The sequence below is a fragment of the Mus caroli genome, unplaced genomic scaffold (assembly GCF_978045245.1).
Source record: "Mus caroli unplaced genomic scaffold, Mus_caroli_1 scaffold_6, whole genome shotgun sequence".
In the NCBI taxonomy this organism is placed as follows: Eukaryota; Metazoa; Chordata; class Mammalia; order Rodentia; family Muridae; genus Mus; species Mus caroli.
In genome coordinates this window covers 96,913,729-96,934,978 of record NW_028227261.1, presented here as the reverse complement: position 1 = coordinate 96,934,978, position 21,250 = coordinate 96,913,729, and the positions used below count along the sequence as shown (strand labels likewise).

General features: G+C 43.9%; 1 protein-coding gene across 6 annotated transcripts in view; it reads left to right on the top strand.

The window, feature by feature from the left end:
- Positions 1-21,250, top strand: part of Palm2akap2 (PALM2 and AKAP2 fusion) — a 460,662-nt gene that overhangs the window by 260,971 nt on the left and 178,441 nt on the right. For 4 of the 6 annotated variants that reach the window (XM_085839263.1, XM_085839265.1, XM_029475715.2 and 1 more), the window contains exon 7: positions 17,244-17,936. The exons of the other annotated variants lie outside the window; for them this stretch is intronic. In XM_085839263.1, the coding sequence (XP_085695389.1) occupies positions 17,244-17,936 (693 nt within the window). The remainder of the gene's footprint in view (positions 1-17,243; positions 17,937-21,250) is intronic. 6 annotated transcript variants of the gene reach the window in all.

Below are 21,250 nucleotides of genomic sequence, written 5' to 3'. Positions count from 1 at the left end.
TCCCAGCACTCAGGAGGCAGAGTGAAGCTGAGCTTTGAGTTCAAAGCCAACCTGGTTTATAAAGTGAGTTCCAGGACAGCCAAGGCTACACAGAGAAATCCTGCCTCAACAACAACAACAACAAAAACAGAAAGCTATAGTGGTGGAGGGAAAGAAAGAAAGAAAGAAAGAAAGAAAGAAAGAAAGAAAGAAAGAAAGAAAGAAAGAAAAGGAAAGGAAAGGAAAGGAAAGGAAAGGAAAGGAAAGGAAAGGAAAGGAAAGGAAAGGAAAGGAAAGGAAAAAGGAAAGGAAAAAGGAAAGGAAAAAGGAAAGGAAAAAGGAAAGGAAAAAGGAAAGGAAAAAGGAAAGGGAAGGGAAGGGAAAGGGAAGGAAAGGGAAGGAAAGGGAAGGATAAAAAGATTATTTGTTGATCTTGCAAAGGACCTGGGTTCAATTCCCAACACCCACAATGTGCCCTCCAGTTCCAGGAGATCCAATATCCTCCTCTGAATTCTGAGGGCATCAACCATATATGTGGTACACAAGGTTCATGCAGGCAAAACACTCAGACACCTAGAATAAAATAAATCTAAAAAGGAGACAGTTGAGAAAGTTCCTCACGGAAATGCCTGCAGGCCAACCTGACCTAGAAAAACCTCTCACTGAGTCTGTCTTCCCAGCTGATTCTACATTGCATCGAGCTGACACTTAAAGTAGCCAGCACAGCATGGATCTTCCGCTATCATTGTTCCAATACAAAGCCTTGGCCAGAACAAGCAAAGGAACATATGTGTCCCGGGCCTTTCCCAGTCTTGCTATCAGATACTGATCTTAGATTCCTGTTCTATCCTAGTCTGTGGTATGCTGAGGCCACACGGAAAACTCTATGCTGTGATTGGGAAATCTCAATGTTTGATTACTTATTAAGTTACATTTTAAGGAGAGTTCTCACCAGGGCTGCCCCTCTAGCTCTAGCTATGTGTGTTCTTCATAAGTATTGCAATGTTTTAGCTGTGCAAGGATACACTCTGAGTTTCTGTCCCACGGGTGGGTGATGGTCTCAATCCTCTCTGACAGATGAGAGAACTCTGAGAGACCCTCTGACTATGACAGGAAGAGGAGAGTTTAGTGACAGGCCAGCTAAAGGCCATTTGTTATACTGTGTGCGGGGCTTTCAAGGTCTCCCTGGATGTGTGACAAATAAGGTTTAGCACTTTTTTTTTTAAAGACAGAGTTTCTCTATGTAGTCCTGACCACCCTGGAACTTGTTAGGTAGACCAGACTGACCTCAAATTCACCTAGATCTCCATGCTTCTGCCTCTGGAGCTCTGGGGTTAAAGGTGTGCATCACCACACCCAACCTAAGGTTTGTATTTAATGATGCATTGAGGGGACTACTCTGGTCCCCCTCTGATGCCATCATCTCCTAGCAGAAGTCATACAGGCCCATACCCTCCAAGAGTTGTGGTCAGTGGGCTTATAGCTGGTGCACATTAGACGTTTTATCATCCATTCAGATCTGACCAGGAGGAGCCTCCTGGAGTAGTATAAGACAGAAGCTTGAGCTACTGGCCTTTTCAGAGGCATAATCTCACGTCTGTCAGTGGCTTTTGCTTCCAGCTGCTGAAATGTTCACCCTATATTTAACACAGAATGTACTAGACATGCATGTGACCACTCTCTGAGGTCTTACTCGATCTTAATGGCTTGAACCTCTATCTCTCATTTGAACGTGAGAAGCCACACTTGCTAAGGTCCCATTCCAGAGATGTCTGGAAGTCTTCAGTGAAATGCAAAAGGTCTCCAGGTCTGCTCTAGTCATCTTCCCTCTCCTCATTCTCTCACCATAGTCCCAGAGAGCTGCTTGGTCTCTCCATGAGTCACTGTAATCAAAACATTCGAGCCCCTGAAGATGGGCTTATCCCACACTGCTGTTGCTGGCCCTGCCTAGCGCTTGTTTGGGATAAGCATCCTTCCATACCTATCCTACAGTGGAAGCATAGAGATAGCTGCCAGCTGAGTTCATGAGTAATAGAAGTTTAAGATTAGAGAAAAATATCCAACATTTATATGGCTACTCAGCCCCTGGTTCAAATTCCAACCCATCTTTAGGGATTCCTCTCCAGGCTGCTTCATAAACTTCTCCTAGCCAGATTTCCTCCTGCAGTGAAAGGATATTCAAATCTGTCTTTCCTGCCTGGGATCCAAGCTCCAGTGTGTGTAAAGCTGGAGAGAGAAAGGAAACATGATCTTTACCGTCTAAAGCCTTCCCACCTTGTCCTTGTGTCTTGTTCCTCCTTTTGTTTGGTCTCGGGAATTGTTTGAGACAGTCTTAGACTGTAGCCCTGGCTGGGCTAGAATTCTACGTACAGTAGGCTGGCCTCAAAGTTGAGGCACTCCTCCTGCCTCTGCCTCCTGAATACTGAGATCACAGGCATGCACTAACTCTATCTACTTGGGGTTTCATTAATGCTCTTCTTGTTTTCAGACAGGGTATCACTCTGTAGCCTGGGCTGGCCTGGAACTCAGTATATAGCCCAGGCTGGCTTGACCTTATGGCTGTGCTCTGGCTTAGTCTCCCAAGAGCTGGGGTTACAGGCGTGAGAGTCCTTATCTATATCATGTCCTGTTTTTTTTCTCCCATGTGGTTGATATGGAAAAATCCATTGTCTTAGAAAAATTCCACCTTTGCCCTAAGAACATGAAGGGCCAATACCAGCACATCCTGCACTGCTCAGACTCATATGTGAGTCGGCACACAGCCTGGTTGCCAGAGAGTGAAACTGACCCTAGCCCAGGGTCTGTTGATAGGTCTTTCCAGTGTGAAGGCTGAACGCGGTAAAGGGCAAGAGGATCTCCCTGAACTAAAGCAACACAATAGGGATAACCATAAGCAGGGAGCTGGAGAGATGGCTTAGCCGCCAGAGCACAGACTCTGCAATCTTCAGATCCCATCCTCAATAGAATAAGCCAGGCATCCCTGTAATCCCAGCCCCAAGGGATTACAGAAAGATCGCTAGGGTTTGCTAGCTTCCAGCCTAGCCAAGAAAATGCAAGCCACCGACTGGGTTCATGGAGAGACCTTGCCTCAAAGGAATAAATAGAGGGGACACCCGACAACCTCTTCCAGCCTCTGTAGGTGCATCCATGTATACACACTTAAGACACACATGTAGTTCTTTTTCTTTTTAAGTTAGGGTAGGTATGAAATGTGGGAGGAGTTGAGGCTGCCATTCAGGATCCTAAGGGAACTGTAGGCCGTGATTCACAGACAGAATACCCAAGAAGCTGCCGATGGGCAGCAGTACAGATTCTGATAGGAGCATGTTGAGCCTGAGATGATGGTGGCATCTTCGGCGCAAAGACACAGGAAGCAGTTACATGCAACTCCTGACGCGTGATTGTTGTTCTGGGATCCATAACTATAATGCAGGAGAAGGAGAAGAATCATACAGAGCCAGGCTTTAGCATCACACAGAGCCAGGCTTTAGCAATGTACGGAGCCAGGCTTTAGCATCATACAGAGCCAGGCTTTCTAGCATCTCCCTTCAATGCTTTCCTGCTTCTCTCTGGGAGATACCCAGCTCCTTATGTCTTGTTCCAGGCCTTTCCTCTTCCCCTGATACCTTGGCTTAGCTGTCAGTGTTCACCCCTTTGTGCCTCACCTTCTAAGTGGGCTTGACCAAGTGTTCATCCAAGTACAGCTGATGCTCTCCCTCCGCAGTCCAGTAAGACTTCCTCTGCTGAGCTGAGTAGTGGTGGTGGTATTGGCAACCTCAGCCTGAGGTAGCAAAATCAAAACAATAAATTCTGGAGTTCACTTTAATGTGTATGAGCAGTGATCTTCTGAAGGAATATATCTCAGTTCTGTTTCCAGTTCAGAGAATATTCTTGACTCCCCCCTCCTCTTTCCCTGCATTTATATTTTACTGTTACAATCAGAGACGGCATACACTAGATAACACAGTTGGTGAGCAAGCCATAAATTTCAATTTCCAAAATTTTATATTGATTTAAAATAAATGTATATACTCTGTAATTTCAACATATCAATAAATGGAGTGACTAAGCTAAATGCATATTAAAGACATTTGTCACTTTCTGTTTTTAAAGATGTTATATATATGTAATATATATATGTATATATATATGTATATATGTATGTGTATATATATATCTATATCTATATCTATATATATATATATATATAGTAGCTGTCTTCAGACACACCAGAAGAGGACATCAGATCTCATTACAGATGGTTGTGAGCCACCATGTGGTTGTTTGGAATTGAACTCGGGACCTCTAGAAGAGCAGTCAGTGCTCTTAACCTCTGAGCCATCTGTCCAGTCCATCACCCTTTCTTATATGTGGAGAAATTATACTTTGCAAATTTTTTTATTTATTTATTATATGTAAGTACACTGTAGCTGTCTTCAGACACTCCAGAAGAGGGCCCCAGGTCTCGTTGCAGATGGTTGTGAGCCACCATGTGGTTGCTGGGATTTGAACTCTGGACCTTTGGAGGAGCAGTCGGGTGCTCTTACCCACTGAGCCATCTCACCAGCCCCTACTTTGCAAATTTTATCATTTAAAAATTTCCAGAATAGATTGCTTTTCAACTCAGAAATTTCCTTCCACCATGACCTTGCATTCTGCTTTGCTTTTGGTTCTAGATCTTTCCGTGGGTGATCTTTGTATCTATACCACAAATGAGCTGATTTAACTTAATGAACAATATACACTGAGTACGTACTTGATACTAGGGCTAGGCCCCAAGGAAGTAATGAAAAACATAGAGCAGTCTCTGTGTCTCCATTGAGTTTTCTAATCCAATAGGAAAGGAAAGACAGCTAAGAATCATAGGAGATGTATTTAGTGCAGAAGTGTAGTGCTGAAACGCAAATGCAGATATTCTTAACCTAGAAGACACAGCTTTATCCTGGGCATGATCTGGAGGAGGAGAAGAAGTGCTTAGGATGCATAGGATGAGAAGGGTGCATAGGATGTGCAGGATGCAAAATGTGTGTAGGGTGTGCAGGGTGCGAAGGATGCGTAGGGTGCATAGGATGCTTAGGATGAGAAGGATACACAGGATGCATAGGATGGGAAGGGTGCGTAGGACATGTAGGATGTGAAGGATGATACGTAGGTTGCACAGGGTACACAAGATGCACTGGGTACCATGAGCAGAGCCGATTGCACAGGGCTGAGCCTAGGGGCACTCAGTAGTAGATGTTCCACTTTTGTGCTTCAGAGAATTGACGATAATGGCCGAGAAGGGCAAAAGGGAGTAGAGAGAAAACAAATGATAGGGCTAACCTTTTGGAAGAGAAAGTAAGGAGGAGAGCCGGAGTAAACCCTAGAGGCATTTGGGAGGGTTACAATTTACATTTACTGTTTGGGAATCATCAGGCAGCGAATTCTAAGGAAATGATCTAAACCAAGTGCGTAAACAGCTAGACATGTGATACAGCGTTTCTAATTTTCACAAATCATCTGTATGTTTCAATATTTTGTGCCAGAAGAAAACAATAGAGTAATATGCTACACCCACTTTGAAAACTAGTTCTTTCTGTTTATCATTTAGGGGGTGTAAATAAGTCAAACTCTGTTATTGTCGAGTAGTAGCACAGTCACTGATTTTTTTTAAAAACCTTCACTTCCATAAAACAAAACAGATACCTTCACTTTGTCATAAGAAGTGTTTTGGGTTAAAATATACTGTTCAAACATGATTTCAATTAAACAAAAAAAGTTTTGACAATAGGGATATAGTTGGTCTTTAGAGGGTGGAGGCTCCTTTTGGTGGTTTCGGATGAATGAGAACAGCCCAGAGGGGCGGGGGGCTCAGTAGTAGACACTGTCACTTTTCTCTACCGGAGGGTGTCAGTGTATCAGACTTGTCTAGTGTACACAACAATGTTGGATTCAGCAGCAGCATTGCAGGGAGAACAAAGAGGACCTCAGTGTGGTAAGAAGAGAAGGGGAACACTCTGTTCCATGCACATTTCAGCGTGGTGTCCCATGGTTGGTCACTCGTACCTAATTCATAATGACTCTAAATGGCCCTCCTGGGCTTCCTTACGCCATCAGGACTTCTTGGCTTAGACTCTGGTTATTTCTGTTAACTATTTCCATATATAGACAGTTCTGAGGCTTGAGCCCTCTGGGCAGGATCGCTCCTGCCTTGGCTGCTCTGCTGCTTTCCAGCCACCAAACATCCGGCATTGTTGACACCAATCCTCTTGTCCAGTGGCCGCCTGTGGGCCATTATGTAGGGCAGGAAGGCTGCTGTCTGGGCAGTAACCCACTGGGCCTCCCAACACTGTGTCTGTTGTATTCCCTGTTTTCTGCTACCAGATGCAGTATGTTACATTTCCTCTTAGCTCTCTGACCTGCCAATCTGTTCAGCCACAATGAATCGGTCACCCGAGTGGGAAGGGGCCAGCAGAGCGGCTGGTAAGTTCAGGGGCCTTTTTGCTTTGACAACAGGACTGTCAGTGGACTTATGCTTCTCTGGGATTTGTTTGTGAGATGGGTGTCCAAATGTCCTCACACGGGGATGCTCATCCTTAGCCCAGTTCAGATGTAGCACAGACAGTGACCACACAGGGCAGGCTCAGGCCCCATAGGTAATGGAGGGCTAACAAGAAGGGCTAACAAGAAGTGGTAAGGAAACCATAGGGCATTGTCCCTCCAGCTTTGGTGGGAAGGGGGCATCTTTTTCTGGTATCTGTGGTCATTGGATCTATCTCTGCTCTTAGATGACTCTACATTGTGTCTCCGGGGGTTTTTCATTTCCCTCTCTGATGTTGAGCATCCTGAAGGGGCTGGGTTGAGGGTTGGACTCAAGGCTGGGTGGGAAGGTTTTTTTCAAAGACTATGAATCTGTTGCAAGAATCTTTTGGGAATCGGGCTCTTCCCATAGTATGAATATGTACCCCCAAGTCTTCACTTTTATGGAGTTCTTAGTTCTTGGGGGATACTTGGGGTGAAAGCAAAAAATTAAAGCATGTGTGCTTCTTGCTTCTTGACAGTGGTACATTGTACAGACTCTATATGCGCTAGTGTAGACTATGAAGAGCCATGCTCAGTAATGTGCCCCCAGAACAGGGACACGAACAATAATTCTCCCCACTGACCCATTTGCTCTGCTCAGTGAACTGGGTCAGGAGTGCACGAAAGAATGACTCGCTCTAAGTTGCAATTAGTGCGGTGGATTCAAATCTGAACATTAGGGTTTGATTCATACACACTAGGTAAATTCATGTGTAAAATAAGTCTCATATAAATATAATAAAAGAAGTGTGGGCTTTTAAAGCAGAGTGATCCTTAGATAGGTCCACCTGAATATTTTTTGTAGCAAAAAGTCCCTCCTTATTCAAATATAAGAAAACATAAAGCGCCAACCATTGACACAGGTGGCATGTGCACTATCTTAATTTCAATGTCTGATAGACAACTCTCAACACTTCCTTACATACTGCGTTTTCAAGAGTTCTAAAGCCTAGTGGGGTCGTAATCATACCCGAGACAGGTTTTACATCCTCGGAGACCTAGAGGAGGGGTGAGCTGGAACCTGAAGCTTGCATCTGTTCTGTGAAAGAGTCACTAGCGGCACTTTTCTGAGTGCCCCGAAGTGTGTGTCTAAGGTTAGCTGGGGTAACTTGTTGAAAAGTCATGTCTTCTTACATGTAACTAGCAAACTTGGTACTGATAGATCCTGGCAATTTGTGGCAAGACGCTCTTCAGCTCTTTTCCTCAAAGGTCATGTAGTATGACCTCAATATCAGGACAGGCAGTCCATGAAGTATGATCTCAATAAAAGGTCCATAGATGTATGAATTCATGTCGAGAGGTCGACATGGAGACTGAGTCTAGTGGCAGATACCCCTACCAGCACTCTGCATGGAGGCAAAAGGATCCCTGTGGGTTTGAGGGCAGCCTGGTCTACATAGTGAGTTCCATGACAGCCAGGACTATGTAGAGAGACCCAGTCTCTAAGAGAGATCGACAGAGAGGGTGAGCAGGATAGGGAGGAAGAGGGAGTGTGGGAGAGAGGGTGTGAGAGAGGGGAGGAGAGAGGGAGGGAGGAGTGGATTGGGACAGCATTTATAGCCCAGCAATGTAAAGTGTAAAGTTCAATGGTAAAGCACCCAGGCAATCGAAGCCGCAAGTAAGACTATACCTCCACTTACAACCTGGCACCTTTCCAGTTTGAAGAGACCACAAATGCATGATGGCCCAGAGAGAAAGTGTGTTTTCAGAAGTATATTGTGACCAGAGCCTTTTAGAAAATAAATTTGCATACACACTTATTAGCTAAGAACGTGTTTGCATTTAAGCGTAGCTACCGGCCATGAAGCGTCATGTGGCCAGCTGTTTTGCCGGTCTGTCTCTGGAATGGGGCGTTCATATCCGTCATCAGGTTTACAGTGACTGCAGAGTGTGCAGCATACTTACCGGCAGCGTGCGTCCCTAGAATTCTCCCAGCTTTAGAACTGTCCCCCTCAGAAATTCGTACAACCTCATACAACCTCAGGCCATCGGAATGTCTCTACTGAGTGTTATTACCCACAGTACGATGGTTTAGAGCTTGGAAGGTTTGGGATTCTGTCTAAAGAAAATTTGTTTGAAATTCTGAGGCCCTGTTCAAGCCCCTTACTGAAATAGAACCCCAGCTCTCTCAAGCCATGATTATATCCCTTGCTGAGCAGAGTGTAACCTCCACCAAGCGGTCCATTCCGTCTCCCGCTGGTTCTGTTAAAAAACTTCCCCTTATAGGACTATCATCTTTCTACCTCATCTTCTACCTTGTGGTCCTTATTCTGCCCCTCGAACCATGTCAGGACACCACACAGTCTCTTTTGTTTTGACAGAACTCCCCACACCCTATCCTCTCCCCGCCCCCAGACACACCTCACTCTGTCTCCAGTCTTTTCAAATGACAGTGCTCAGAGCCCTCCAGGATCGTCTGGAATAGACCAAGATTCTCTCTCAAAACATGATACCACAGCTGTGGTGTCAGTCACCCTTGCCGTTCAGTCTGGCTACCCAAAGTGAAGCCTCAGTGTATTCTTCTGGGTGACCCTACTCAGCATCTCGGTCAATCCCATGACAGGCAATGAGTCTGAATGCTCTCAGCTAAGTATGCAGCCTGCTCTTCTCCATTGCTTCTGTGCATTTCACACGGACGAGCCCACAGAATGCCTTTGTTTCAGTGGGTGCACATGTGTGTGCAGATGTGTATAGAGGCCAGAAATTGAGGTCATGTGTCTTCTTCAATCATTTTTTTGTCTTATTCTCTGACACAGGTTTCTCCCAAGCCTGGTAGTAGTTGACTCAGCTGGACAGGCTGACTAACAAACACCAGAGATCCTTCTGCCTCCCCACTAGGATTAGAGGCACACACTGCCACACTCAACTTTTTAAGTTAATGCTAAGGATCTAAACTTAGGCCTCCATGCCTGCGAAGCTACTATGTAACCCACTGAGCCTCCTCTCCAGCCCCCCACTCAACACGTATATTTCTTACTCTCATAAGAGAAAAAATGAGGAGCTTGTATCCTTATGCCCTTGGCCCATCTGACATGCCCGTTAATATTTCCTCTTGGCAAGTCATCGCTCCTGCATATGGGGGTTTTCCAGAGTCACAGCAGGAAGGAGGGAAGGGAATGTGGTCATGATTTGACGACTAGGACTCTAGTGTTCTTTCCCATTTCCAACGAAGAAGCACTGTGTTTACATATTGTGTTTCTGGATCAGATTTGAATCAAGGGTTTGACCATTTGAAAGCAGAAAACCCTTCTCTATTGTTAGGGTCTTTACAGGTCAGGATTACCGTACCTCTTGATCTCACTATTCTCAGTTCATTTTCACCTCAACTCTGAAAAAAGCAGGCATTCATTTTCATTGTTTAACTAATAACAATGTTACAGGTTACAACCAAAGCCAGGGCAGTGAGGTTACATACAAAATCTGATGACTGTCTCAACACCCATGTGTCCAGCTAGTCCACAGAGACACAGCATCTTTGCAATCTTGATGTACTTTATATCCGACATTAGCTAGTCTTTCTAGGAACTTTAACTAAAACAAACATGAGATCCCACTGTAAAGTTTCAGTGTGATAGCTCTGTATGGCACTTGGTGGCATCTGCTCTTTGACAACTGTGTCTAGAGTTAATGAATCCCAAGTGTCACACTCCTAGGGAATCTAGTGTCTCTCCTTTTTAAAAGTCAGAACGTCAAGTGCCAACCTCCAGGGTCTTCTATGAAACTTAGGATTCTTGAGGTAACATGACTTGGGAATGGAGCCCAGAGCAGCCATAGCTCAAGGCTCAGGATAAGTTTCCTGACTTGGTTGGCTCCCTGGGGGTCTGTGTCTCCTCTAGAATGTGCTTCTTTTAACTGTTAGGCCTGGCTTGCTTTTCTTAACCAAAAACGAGTGAAGCCAGAGATAAGAAACCAGCGTTATCAATGTTACCCACCAATAGCACTCAGTTGTTAACTTCATTCATTCATTCATTCATTCATTCATTCATTCATTTATGGGTGATTAGGTTATTTTAATTGATACAGAATAATTGTACTTATGGGGTACACAGTGATAACTCAGGCCAGGTATGAAATATGTAATAAATCAAGAATATCAATATTTTCATCCTCGTATAAACATTGACCATTTTTTTTCATGTTGGGAACCTTTGATAAATTGTTGTAAACTGTCATTTACTTTACGTGTATTCTAGTAACTATGTATGTGTAACTATTAAGTTATAAAATCCTACTGTGCTGTAGAATACTAAGATCTCTTAGGAAAACAATTGAGTCAAAAACATTTTTTTATTCCTGGTTTTTGAAGTGAGAGATTCACCTTTGAGATGAGAGGGAAAAATCTGTTCTAAATTGACTCCCTTGTTTTTAGAGTTGATAGTGTAATGGCCAATCTTACATGCCCAACCTCAGGAGAAGGTGTGAATACATGTGTGTATTTGCTTTTCTTTGTATGAGTTGCTGTGAGAAGTTACAGTGCTGGCTACTGGGGGGTCCTTCAGTCAGGACCTCAATATCCTCCCTTGCAAGTAACTATAGTGATGTACCTAAGACCGCTCTCCTGTGCACGACACCCATCACTGGCTCGTGAGTCACCCGGGCTGCTCCAACACTGTGTAAATGAGGAATGATGAGGCCCAAAGATGGGTATGCCCAAGACAAACATTCAGATCCGCTATCTTTCTGCCTCTCCAGATGCCTCCTGTGAGACTGACAAATGACGGTGAGGCATGTGATTCTGCTATGTGCGCATGGCCCTTGGCCATTTTCCCTCTTCTGTGACCTCAGTGAGGCAAAAGACGTGGGCTAGGAGTTCAAGCCTGAGTCAATGGATTGCGCCGTGATGGAATTTTCCATCCCCCTGGATCACAGCCGTGTTTGTGTGCTTGGGCTGATTCTGAAGCAGGCTCCTGCTCCTTGCTCTTCCTCTTACCTGCGTCAGGTGCCCTTGTTCTCTCTGCTATAGGCAGCTTATAGTTGCTTTCTGTTTGCCAGAGGTAAGGGGTGGGGGGAGGGCGGAATGAGTCTGAACAGAACTAAGCATTATGTGCTGCTCAGACCCATCTCTCTGGGCTCCCCAAAGCCCTAGGTCATCACAAAAGTTTCTGTCACTTGGGTATGGGGGACTAGAGGGAAGGCTCCAAATCAAAGCATCAAAAATAGCCACTCATTTGTATTCCTTTAAAGAATCAAGTCACATTGGCTTGTATTCATAGACACACTACCCAGCTGTCTTGTTGAATTAGTGGAAGACATAAAACTGTTTTATGTGCTCTGCTCCTACTGATGTCAGTGTACAAAGTCTGGAAATCAACAATTGAATATATTGTTCACTAAAAGTGTACTTCCAGACTCTAAGAAGCAGCCTCTCAGTGAAACTTTCATTAAACTGTCTTGAACCTCCCGTCCCCACCCATCTTTTCCTGGAAGTCGTGGAAGGCTTTTCTTCAGATCCTTCTCCTCATGTGCACGAGGCTCTCGGCCAGTCCTTGGGGGGCTCATGGCCAAGGAAGCACTTTCCTCATTGTCCCCTTCCCCCACTTGAGTCTCACCTCTGCATAGACTGCTGAAACCTTTCATGTGGAGAGGCTTAAGGAATGAGTGTCAGGCCAACTGGAAGTCCTTCTTGTGGCTACAGACGAAGGCATGCTAGAAGGGAGAGGCATTGGATGTAAATTTCCTGGCACACGGTGCAATATGTTGAAAACAAAATGCTGTGAGGCTTGGTGGCCCAAGCCTGTAACCCAAAAGCTGGGGAGGCTGAGGCAGAAAGACTGGGAGTTCAAGGTTATCCCAGGCAACTGAATGAGACCATGTCTCAAAATAAAAGTAAAAAGATGTCAAGCAGCCAAATGTAGTGGTACCTACCTGTAACCCCATGAAGCTGAAGAGGAGGAATGGGAAGTTTGAGGCAAAGTGGTCTACGTAGTAAGACCTTGTCTCAAAAAACGAAATTGTTTGGGCTGGATCTGTAGCCCCGTGACTTCTACGGCCATACCACCCTGAACGTGCCTGATCTTGTCTGTAGCCCAGTGACAGGGCACCTGCTGAACACGCATAAGGCATTGGGGTCAACCCTAGTGACTACAAAAAGGAAGAAACGAAACTGTTGTCTCTACCCTCATTCAGTTTGGGGTTTTACTGCTTAGAAACCAAAGCAAAAATATGCATCTCATTCATTTAAATCACTGAGGTAAACATCATAACCTCCCGTGCAGCTTTCTGGAAGTTTAACTAACACTTCCTACATACCCTCAGGTAGGACGAAAACATCGCCTTTGATTAAGTCAGAAATGTTTGTTTTGTTTTGTTTTTTGTTTTTTGGAGACAGAGTTTCTCTGTGTAGCCCTGGCTGTCCTGGAACTCACTCTGTAGACCAGGCTGGCCTCGAACTCAGAAATTCTCCTGCCTCTGCCTCCCAAGTGCTGGGATTAAAGGCATATGAAACCACGCCCGGCTTAAGTCAGAGATGCTCAATGGGTCCTCCTAGGTACCCTTTATCAAAGAAGAGCAAATGCAGACAGAAATTAGGACCATATCACCATTTGAGCCACAATTAATTGATTAGCTTTGATTAATTATTTATTAATTGGTTAATTAAAAAAATCAATATTAATTAAAATTTTGCTTCCTTTTAAAGTCTTACTTTTTACCTAGAAGAAAAAATATACATGGACATTGTATTTTATAACATAATATATCTAAGTTAGAATATACTTAAAATATTCTGTGTTCAATTCTAAAAACATTGAACTGATCATATACAATATGTACTTATAAATATGTATATACACCCCCTAATAACATTGTGTTCATGTGTGGTTCTGTTCCAGTGTCATGTCACACACTTAATAACATTTTAAATGACACACAAAATATAAATAATTCAGAAGCCAGCATGGTGGTCCATGCCTGCAATCCCAGTATTCTGGAGGGTGAGGCTTGAAAAGCTAATTTGAGGCTAACTTGACCATCGCATGGATTTTTTTTTAAACAGAGTTTGAGGTTTGATTTTTCTACCTGTTGTCTAATTTACACCACTACTCAGTGATACTTCTCAAATTCCACCATCTGCTTCCCTTTCTCCCCACTGTCCCAGCTACATTCTCCACCTCTCTGTCTGGATGCCACCCAGCTTCCCCCTTCTTCCCTACTGAACTCTTCCCTCTTTTTTCCTATGTCACCTTTCCAGAAAAGAACTATTCAACATCCTTTCTTTTTCTGGCCACCCTCTATTTTCAGAAGCAGGCAAAGCTGAAAGGAGTTTGGGTGCAGAGTGCTGTGTAAGGAGCAATAATGGACCAAGTATGAGGATGCTCTGGGAGAGAGGGGCAGCTCTGAACATCCCCATGTTAATTATTTGTATCCTGTCACGCCAGCATAAAAATATTTTGTTCCGTGCTTTGTACTGATGGCAGGTTAATAGATTGTTTTGTTTAAGTGTTTCTGGAAGTTTGGGAGATAATTATTATGTTAATAGTGATAAGAGATAATATTTCAATTCAAAACTGAATTTTAATTAAGCTGTAATATTTACAAAGACAAGCTTTAGGGTCCATGTAAAATTGTAAATACCCATTTTGTTTCTCTGATCACATGCTACACAGAAAAATCACTGAGATAGATATCTTTTTTATATCACAGTCTTTGTATGGGAACCCATGTACCTCCATGACAAATATTGGTTGGCCTCTCCTGATGTCACTTGAATACTCATCTTTATGCCAAGCAACCAAAACGTTCAAAATGCATATTGTGAAAACCAGGCCTTGGAATTTCCTCTGGATCACTTTAGCTTAGTTGTCAACCATGAACAGATTGTATCTTATGATGCTAGCAACTGCAACAATGTTACAGCGGGTTCCTTAAACTGTTACAAACATTAATTGCTGCATGGAACTTTCTTTGCCGTCCTAATATGCAAAGTATTTGTAACTGGTGAAGATCACTTACTCACATTTGTTTGACAAATGTGTATATGGGGTACGTTATAGAAAAGGTTCTGGGGTAGGTGCTAACAATATCAGATCACACAAAGATGGTAGCAAGAATTTTTAAATATCCTATGAATCTGATAAATCATCACTACAAATACTAGTGTTGGTGCTCGCTATAGTCTCAGCACTTGGGAAGACTTGGGGTTCAACACCAGCTGGACCATACAAACACTGCGGGGTGGAAATTGTTCAGTGTCCTTAAAGAAGTATAGGAAGCGTTCAGTGAGTCTTAAGAAGAGAGGAGAGACTTAGAGATGGGAGGTTCAGAGAAAGCATCAGGGAGGGGGACAGTTGTTCTTGACATTGATAACTGTGCTGCATCTGGATGTGTAGAAAGTGCAAAGGATGTTGCAGGCAAGAATCTTAAAATCAGAAACTGCTTAGATATGTCTTGGGGTGATTTGCTTGTATGTGAGGGGAAGGGGAGATAGGATTTAGCAGCTGAAAGGCAACCGGGAACTTCTTAACAAGTTGTAAATATTCAGAAAAAAGGGGAGGGGGGGGTCAGACATTGATGAATGTGTATGTGACCTGAGATTCTAGATTACTCAAGGAGAACGGTGAAAATCAGGTTAGGCAGAAGGACCACAGGAGGAGGCTGGGTAGTAACACAATGTGAGGTTTGTTGTGGCCAGTGTATCTGGAAAGCAAGACGGACTGTGAGATGCGGAGGAAAGGAAAGATGGGGACAGATTCTGACAGGAGCTTCTGCTAAGCCAGGGAGCAGATTTCTGAGAAGGGAAACTGAGGCAGGTGGAGCCCTGGCTACAGGCTCAGCAGCTTCCCCAATAAATGGCCTGCTTGTAAAGATTTTAGACTCCAAACCACACATGATCTCTGTTAGCAAACTGTCTTCTTCTCACTCTCTCTCCCTCTCCCCCTTTTCTCCTCCCTTTTCCTCTCTCTCCTCTCTCCTCCCTTTCTACTTTCCTCCATCTCTCTTTCCCTCCTTCCCTTCTTACTCTTTCCTCATTTCCTCCCTTCTCCTTCTCTTTCCCTCTCTTCCTTCTCCTTCTTTCTTCCCTTCCTCTTATATTTCCTCTTTCTTCTGTCTCCTACCTTTCCTTTTTTCTTTTTGAGACAGGGTCTCAGGTAGTCCATGTTGGCCCCAAACTCACTATACAGTGGAGAACAACCTAGAAGTCCTCATCCTCCTGACTCCATTTCCCAAATGACTTCCTTCATTTTATATAACCTTTAAATATATAGAGAGAATGCCATTCTTCCTCCTGGCCATATAAAAACATATGTCCCTCTGTGCTTATGTATAGTCCTCAGGACTTGAGTACAAAAACCGAGGTGTCTGGACTAAGGCCTAGTGGAAAAGGTGGTGCTGAAAAAAATGGTGGGAATCTCTGAAGCAGATCCTCTCAGTGACTGGATGTGAGAGGTTAGAAAGGGAAGGAGAGATCAGACATGATTCAAGGCTTTTGGCTTACAAGAGTAAATGACTAAGCTGCAGTACTGATGTCACTTCACACCAAGATGAGGGAGAACATTGAGAGGAGATGCAATGGTTTTGAAGCTGGCGAGCCCAGTGTGTCTGAGTGTATCTAGGCCCAGTGGTTTTCAACCTTCCTAACACTGAGGCCCTTTAATACAGTTCCTCATGTTATGGTGACTCCCAAACCACAAAAATTATCTCTTAGCTGATACTTCATAACTATAATTTTGCTACTGTTATGAGTGATAATGAAAATGTCTGTGTTTTCTGATGGTCTTAGGTGACTTCTGTGCAAGGGTCATTGAACCAGAGTGGAGTCATGACCCACAGGTTGAGAGCCACTGGACACAAACGTTGTGTCTATATCCCAAGAGTCTATAAGACAGAAGAGAGCTGGTGCTTAGGATCACTAAATTGGCATTAGGACTTGAGATGGTTGGAGAGTCTGGTCCCTTGGGTGCACGTCACCAGCCTAGGGAAAAGGAAAGGAGAGTCTCATGGTGGTGATCGATAGGCACAATATGGAGTGGAAAAAAAACAACAGAAGGGGAAATATAAAGAGACAGATCATGAGCCTCAACACTGAGCGGATAGAGAGGACAGAGGCTTTGGGGGAGCATTGTCCCCAGTTCTTATGCTACAGGCGGTGAGACAACCTGTTCTTTCATTGGCTTTTTAAAAAAGAACCTTCAATAATTGACTAGAGTACTCTCAGAGCACAGAGTACCAACACTTTCGTAGTCTTTGCAGTAGAGCCAATTGTAGCATGGAGAAGAGGACAGCTGTATCCCACCCGCAGAACACCCAGCATCTTCTCCATTAACACCGGGAGGAAATGTACGGGAGAAACTAGATGACCGTTTGGTGAGAGTTGGGTAGACAGCTCTAAGGTTCTAGAACTTAGGTACAGAAATTGTCTATAACCTGAAGCAGATCTCAGTCCAGGTCATTTGCACATTGCTGGTCTTCCCATCTATCTGTCCTGTTACATAAATCTCTTCTTTTAGCCGGTCTCTCTTTTTAAGTTTGAATTCATTGAGATACGATGACTGTGCATTTGTCTTCCCAGTGCATTAAGCTGCTGTGTTAAGAACACACACAACCGCCTCTGTCCACACCGCACACCTCATGCTAACGCTCAGGATGCTTGGTGGTTACAATAGAAAGGGCACAAACCACTCTCTTTTTTTGTCTGTTTGGCAATTAACCATTCACTGGCTTTTTTTGTTGTAACATGCACTTCCTTTCTCTTGTTTTCATTCAAGCTATATACGCCATGGAAATTAATGTGGAGAAAGACAAACAAACAGGAGAGACCAAGATTCTCTCTGCATCCACCATTGGCCCAGAGGGGGTCCATCAGAGAGGAGTCAAAGTCTATGATGACGGTACCAAAGTAGTGTATGAGGTGCACTCAGGAGGCACCGTGGTAGAAAACGGAGTCCACAAATTAAGCGCAAAGGATGTGGAAGAGTTAATTCAGAAGGCGGGACAATCGAGCTTCAGAGGACACATGTCAGAAAGGACTGTTGTTGCAGATGGGAGCCTGGGCCATCCCAAGGAACACATGCTCTGCAAAGAGGCCAAGTTAGAAATGGTGCAAAAGTCCAGGAAAGATCAGCCTTCAGGAAACCCCGGGCAGCAGGCCCAGCCCCCCATCACAGAAGGGCCAGGGGCAAACCTGGATCAACCAGTCACCATGATTTTTATGGGCTACCAAAACATCGAGGATGAAGAGGAGACTAAAAAGGTGCTAGGCTATGACGAAACCATCAAGGCCGAATTAGTCCTGATTGATGAAGATGATGAAAAGTCGCTGAGAGAGAAGACAGTGACGGATGTGTCCACGATCGACGGGAACGCAGCTGAGCTGGTGTCGGGCAGGCCCTTGTCAGACACCACAGAACCCTCATCCCCAGAAGGCAAGGAAGAGAGCCTGGCCACAGACCCCGCCCCAGGTACCCAAAAGAAAAAGCGCTGTCAATGCTGTGTTGTCATGTGACCACTTCTTTCTCCTCCCCTTTCTTCCGGGCAGCCTCTCTTAAATAGACTTCTCCACCTCTTAAATAGACTTCACTGTACCACTAACTGCGATACTGTGAACCGGAAGCAAACACCTGCCTTGCCTCGCAGTTGGATTTGCTTTGATCTCTCGCTCACATCTTTCCTTCTCCTCACTTGGGAAACAACGTGCATGTGTGTGCTTCATTTTTTCCCCCAAGAACTTACTTTTTCCTCTAAACCTTTCTTTGTGTCTTCAAGAGTTGAATCAGTGCGGTACTACTTGATTGGAGTGGACTCTTCATAGCAGCTGGTTATCTTGTAGCCTTAATTGACTTGATTGGACTCCAACCCATGGGCACCGGGGGTTTTCATTTCGGCGTGTGTTCCTCTAACCTAGACACACACACACACACACACACACACACACACACACACACACACACTGCCATGCCCCTGGCTTCTCACCTGCCTCCTTTGCTGTGTGGATCTGTTTTTATATCTTGTGTAGCGAAATGCTATGGGCTGTTAGCCAGTTGCTAGCGTAGCCAAAAGTGGACCTACCTTAATCTGGCCATTCTAGGATGACGCTTTTCCTTTGCTGCCTTACCTAAGCTTTCAGATTACAGTATTGTGCTTTCCTTCTGTTAAAAACACAATGAAGTTGATGAGAGCAAAGAACCCAGCGTCTGTCCCAGAAGAAGTGTAGGGACTGACTCACCACCTGGTGGTCGGCAGCTCTCTCTTTCTATGGCTTACGCAATGAACCCTTCATACAGGACTTTCTAAGGACCTCAGGCCACCATTGCTCTCTGCACCCCGTGCTCACCAGTCCATAAGCCTTGTTTCCATGCTCCCCCAAAGTGTAAAGTTTCATATTGTTTTCTTTTCCATGTATATTTTCTGATAGAACTCATCTATTTTCAAAGAGGGGATCATTTTGAGAAGTCTCTCTGCAGTGACCATATTCCATAAAACAGTCTTTCTGACATAGGGGGGCTGTCATAATACCCCCACTGTATCAAGGATGGTGCTGTATGCATTAACTGTCCATCTCCTGTGCCCAGTTGATTAGTCCTACATCTGTGCTTTTTTTTTAATTTAATATCCTCATGGGTAAGAGAATGTTTCACATAACATCAATACATAAGTCTCTTTACTCAAAACAAAACAAAACAAAACTTTTCAATGAAAATTGTGAAAAATGTTGAAAGATGAAGATTTTGAATTCTACCACATAGTCTAAGTGGCTCGTTCCTGGGCTTCTTAAAGCACCGTTTCTTCGTGTCTAGGAATTGTAGAATATTGAGGATTTTCTTTTTTAACTTAAAACTTGATAAACAGCCCTTGAAATCCATAGTTTGCTCTGCCCTAAACTGGATAGCCATGTGTTTTCTGAAAGCAAAAGGGAGGGATTTAGAAAAACAAACAAACAAACAAACAAACAAACAAAAAACAAAAACCTAATACAGGAGAAAGGGAAGTGGGGCTGGTGCTAACTGATTTTAATGAGATAGCTTCATTTACCCAGACACCATAGTTTCATACAAATCAGTAACAGAATCATGTTTGTTCCCATGGAGGAACCACATGCTGTGATCCGCCATGTCACGTCTTCACATATCTTGGAAGTAGCTCAGAAAAAAAAAATAGTAATAATAAGGAATCAGGAGGATCGCAGCACAGAACCAACTAAATCTGTCCCGTTTAACTTGTTTGAGGATCAATCTGATACTTTGTTCATTTCTTGGCTTGAAGTTATATTTATTATACTTAGAGGAAAATGACATTTTTATTTCTGTTCTTCTTTTCTCCGGTAGTTTCCTTTTCACTGAGCACAACGTGAGTCATTTTTAATCTTTAATAAGTAAACAAGAAAAATTAAAGAAAAGAATAGCAAGGGAGTGAACAAAGTTTCCCAGATTGTTCCCTCCACGGTTTCCCCGTGAGGTAACTGGGAATTATTGCTAGGTCTGGGCTTCACAAAAGTATCTGCGGTAGATCGCAGAGGCTCTGTTATCTGGGAACTAGGCTCCAGTGCCAACAGCCCTCACTGCCCTAAACTTCATTTTCCCCCAGTGGTTAAATAGCACACAAGCCTTGAACAAAAGGCCATGTGGATAAACCCATTTCCACAGACAGAGAAACTGGTTCTCATGGTTTTAGACAATCTATCATCTTAAGAAGCCATTTGGGAAATATACAATCTAAAAGTTTACTTAGCCTGTCTCTTCTACTCTCTTGGGGATTTGGACTGCTCAGTGTGAGGTTTCCAAAGCACAGTGAGGGAGTGGATCGCAGAGCTCAGAGCCCCTGGGCAAAGAATAACTGCCCCCCTCCCCCAATCTATTGGTCATTATTATGAGCAAGTAACTAGCAAACTCTGAGTGCTTTTGTTATTAAAGAATATCATTTAATTGAAGTTAAGACGTATTGCCCTTATGAAAATTATTTGTGGATACAGTACATGAAAGTATGTTTGAATATGGCCAATGTTCGCATACTATACTATCCCAGTCTCTGTGGGAGACCCAAGTTCAGCCAATCCTTATTATGGAATGAGCTAGATCAGCCCACCTAGCACATCAAGTCATGGCCTTGGTGATGGAGATGTAAGCAGGGTCTTAACTGTGACTGTCTTCCCATGATATTCTCTCTCTCTCTCTCTCTCTCTCTCTCTCTCTCTCTCTCTCTCTCTCTCTCCCTCCCTCCCTCCCTCCTTCCCTCTCCCTCTCCCTCTCCCTCTCCCTCTCCCTCTCCCTCTCCCTCTCTCTCTTCCCCTCCTTCCCTCTCTCTCTCTTTCTCTGTGTGTGTGTCTGTGTCTCTGTCTCTGTCTCAGTCTCTTTCTCTCTCTCATTTCTGGTACCACCCCTTCTAGAAGCAAGGCATGTGGCTGTGTAGTCCTAACCAGACAAAAGCAGAGAAAAGAATCTATGACGAAGTTGCAAAAGCACAGGCTTGTTTGGAGCTAATGTTAATTGGTCTGTTTTTAAAAATATAATCCATTTCCATCAACCATGGTGGAGCGTACTTTTCATCCCAACATTAGGGAGGCAGATGTAGGCAAATCCCAGTTAGTCTGATGCCAGTCAGGTCTATATAGTAAGTCCAGGTTAATCAGGGCTACATAGTGAGACTCTGCCTCAGAAAAAAAATGTACACACACATATGTGAGATATATATATATATATAAAGTTCCCTTTTAAATAAAAGAGAAGAAATTGAAGAAAATTAATATTTTTATTTCAATGGTATTTAACTGGATTTTTTC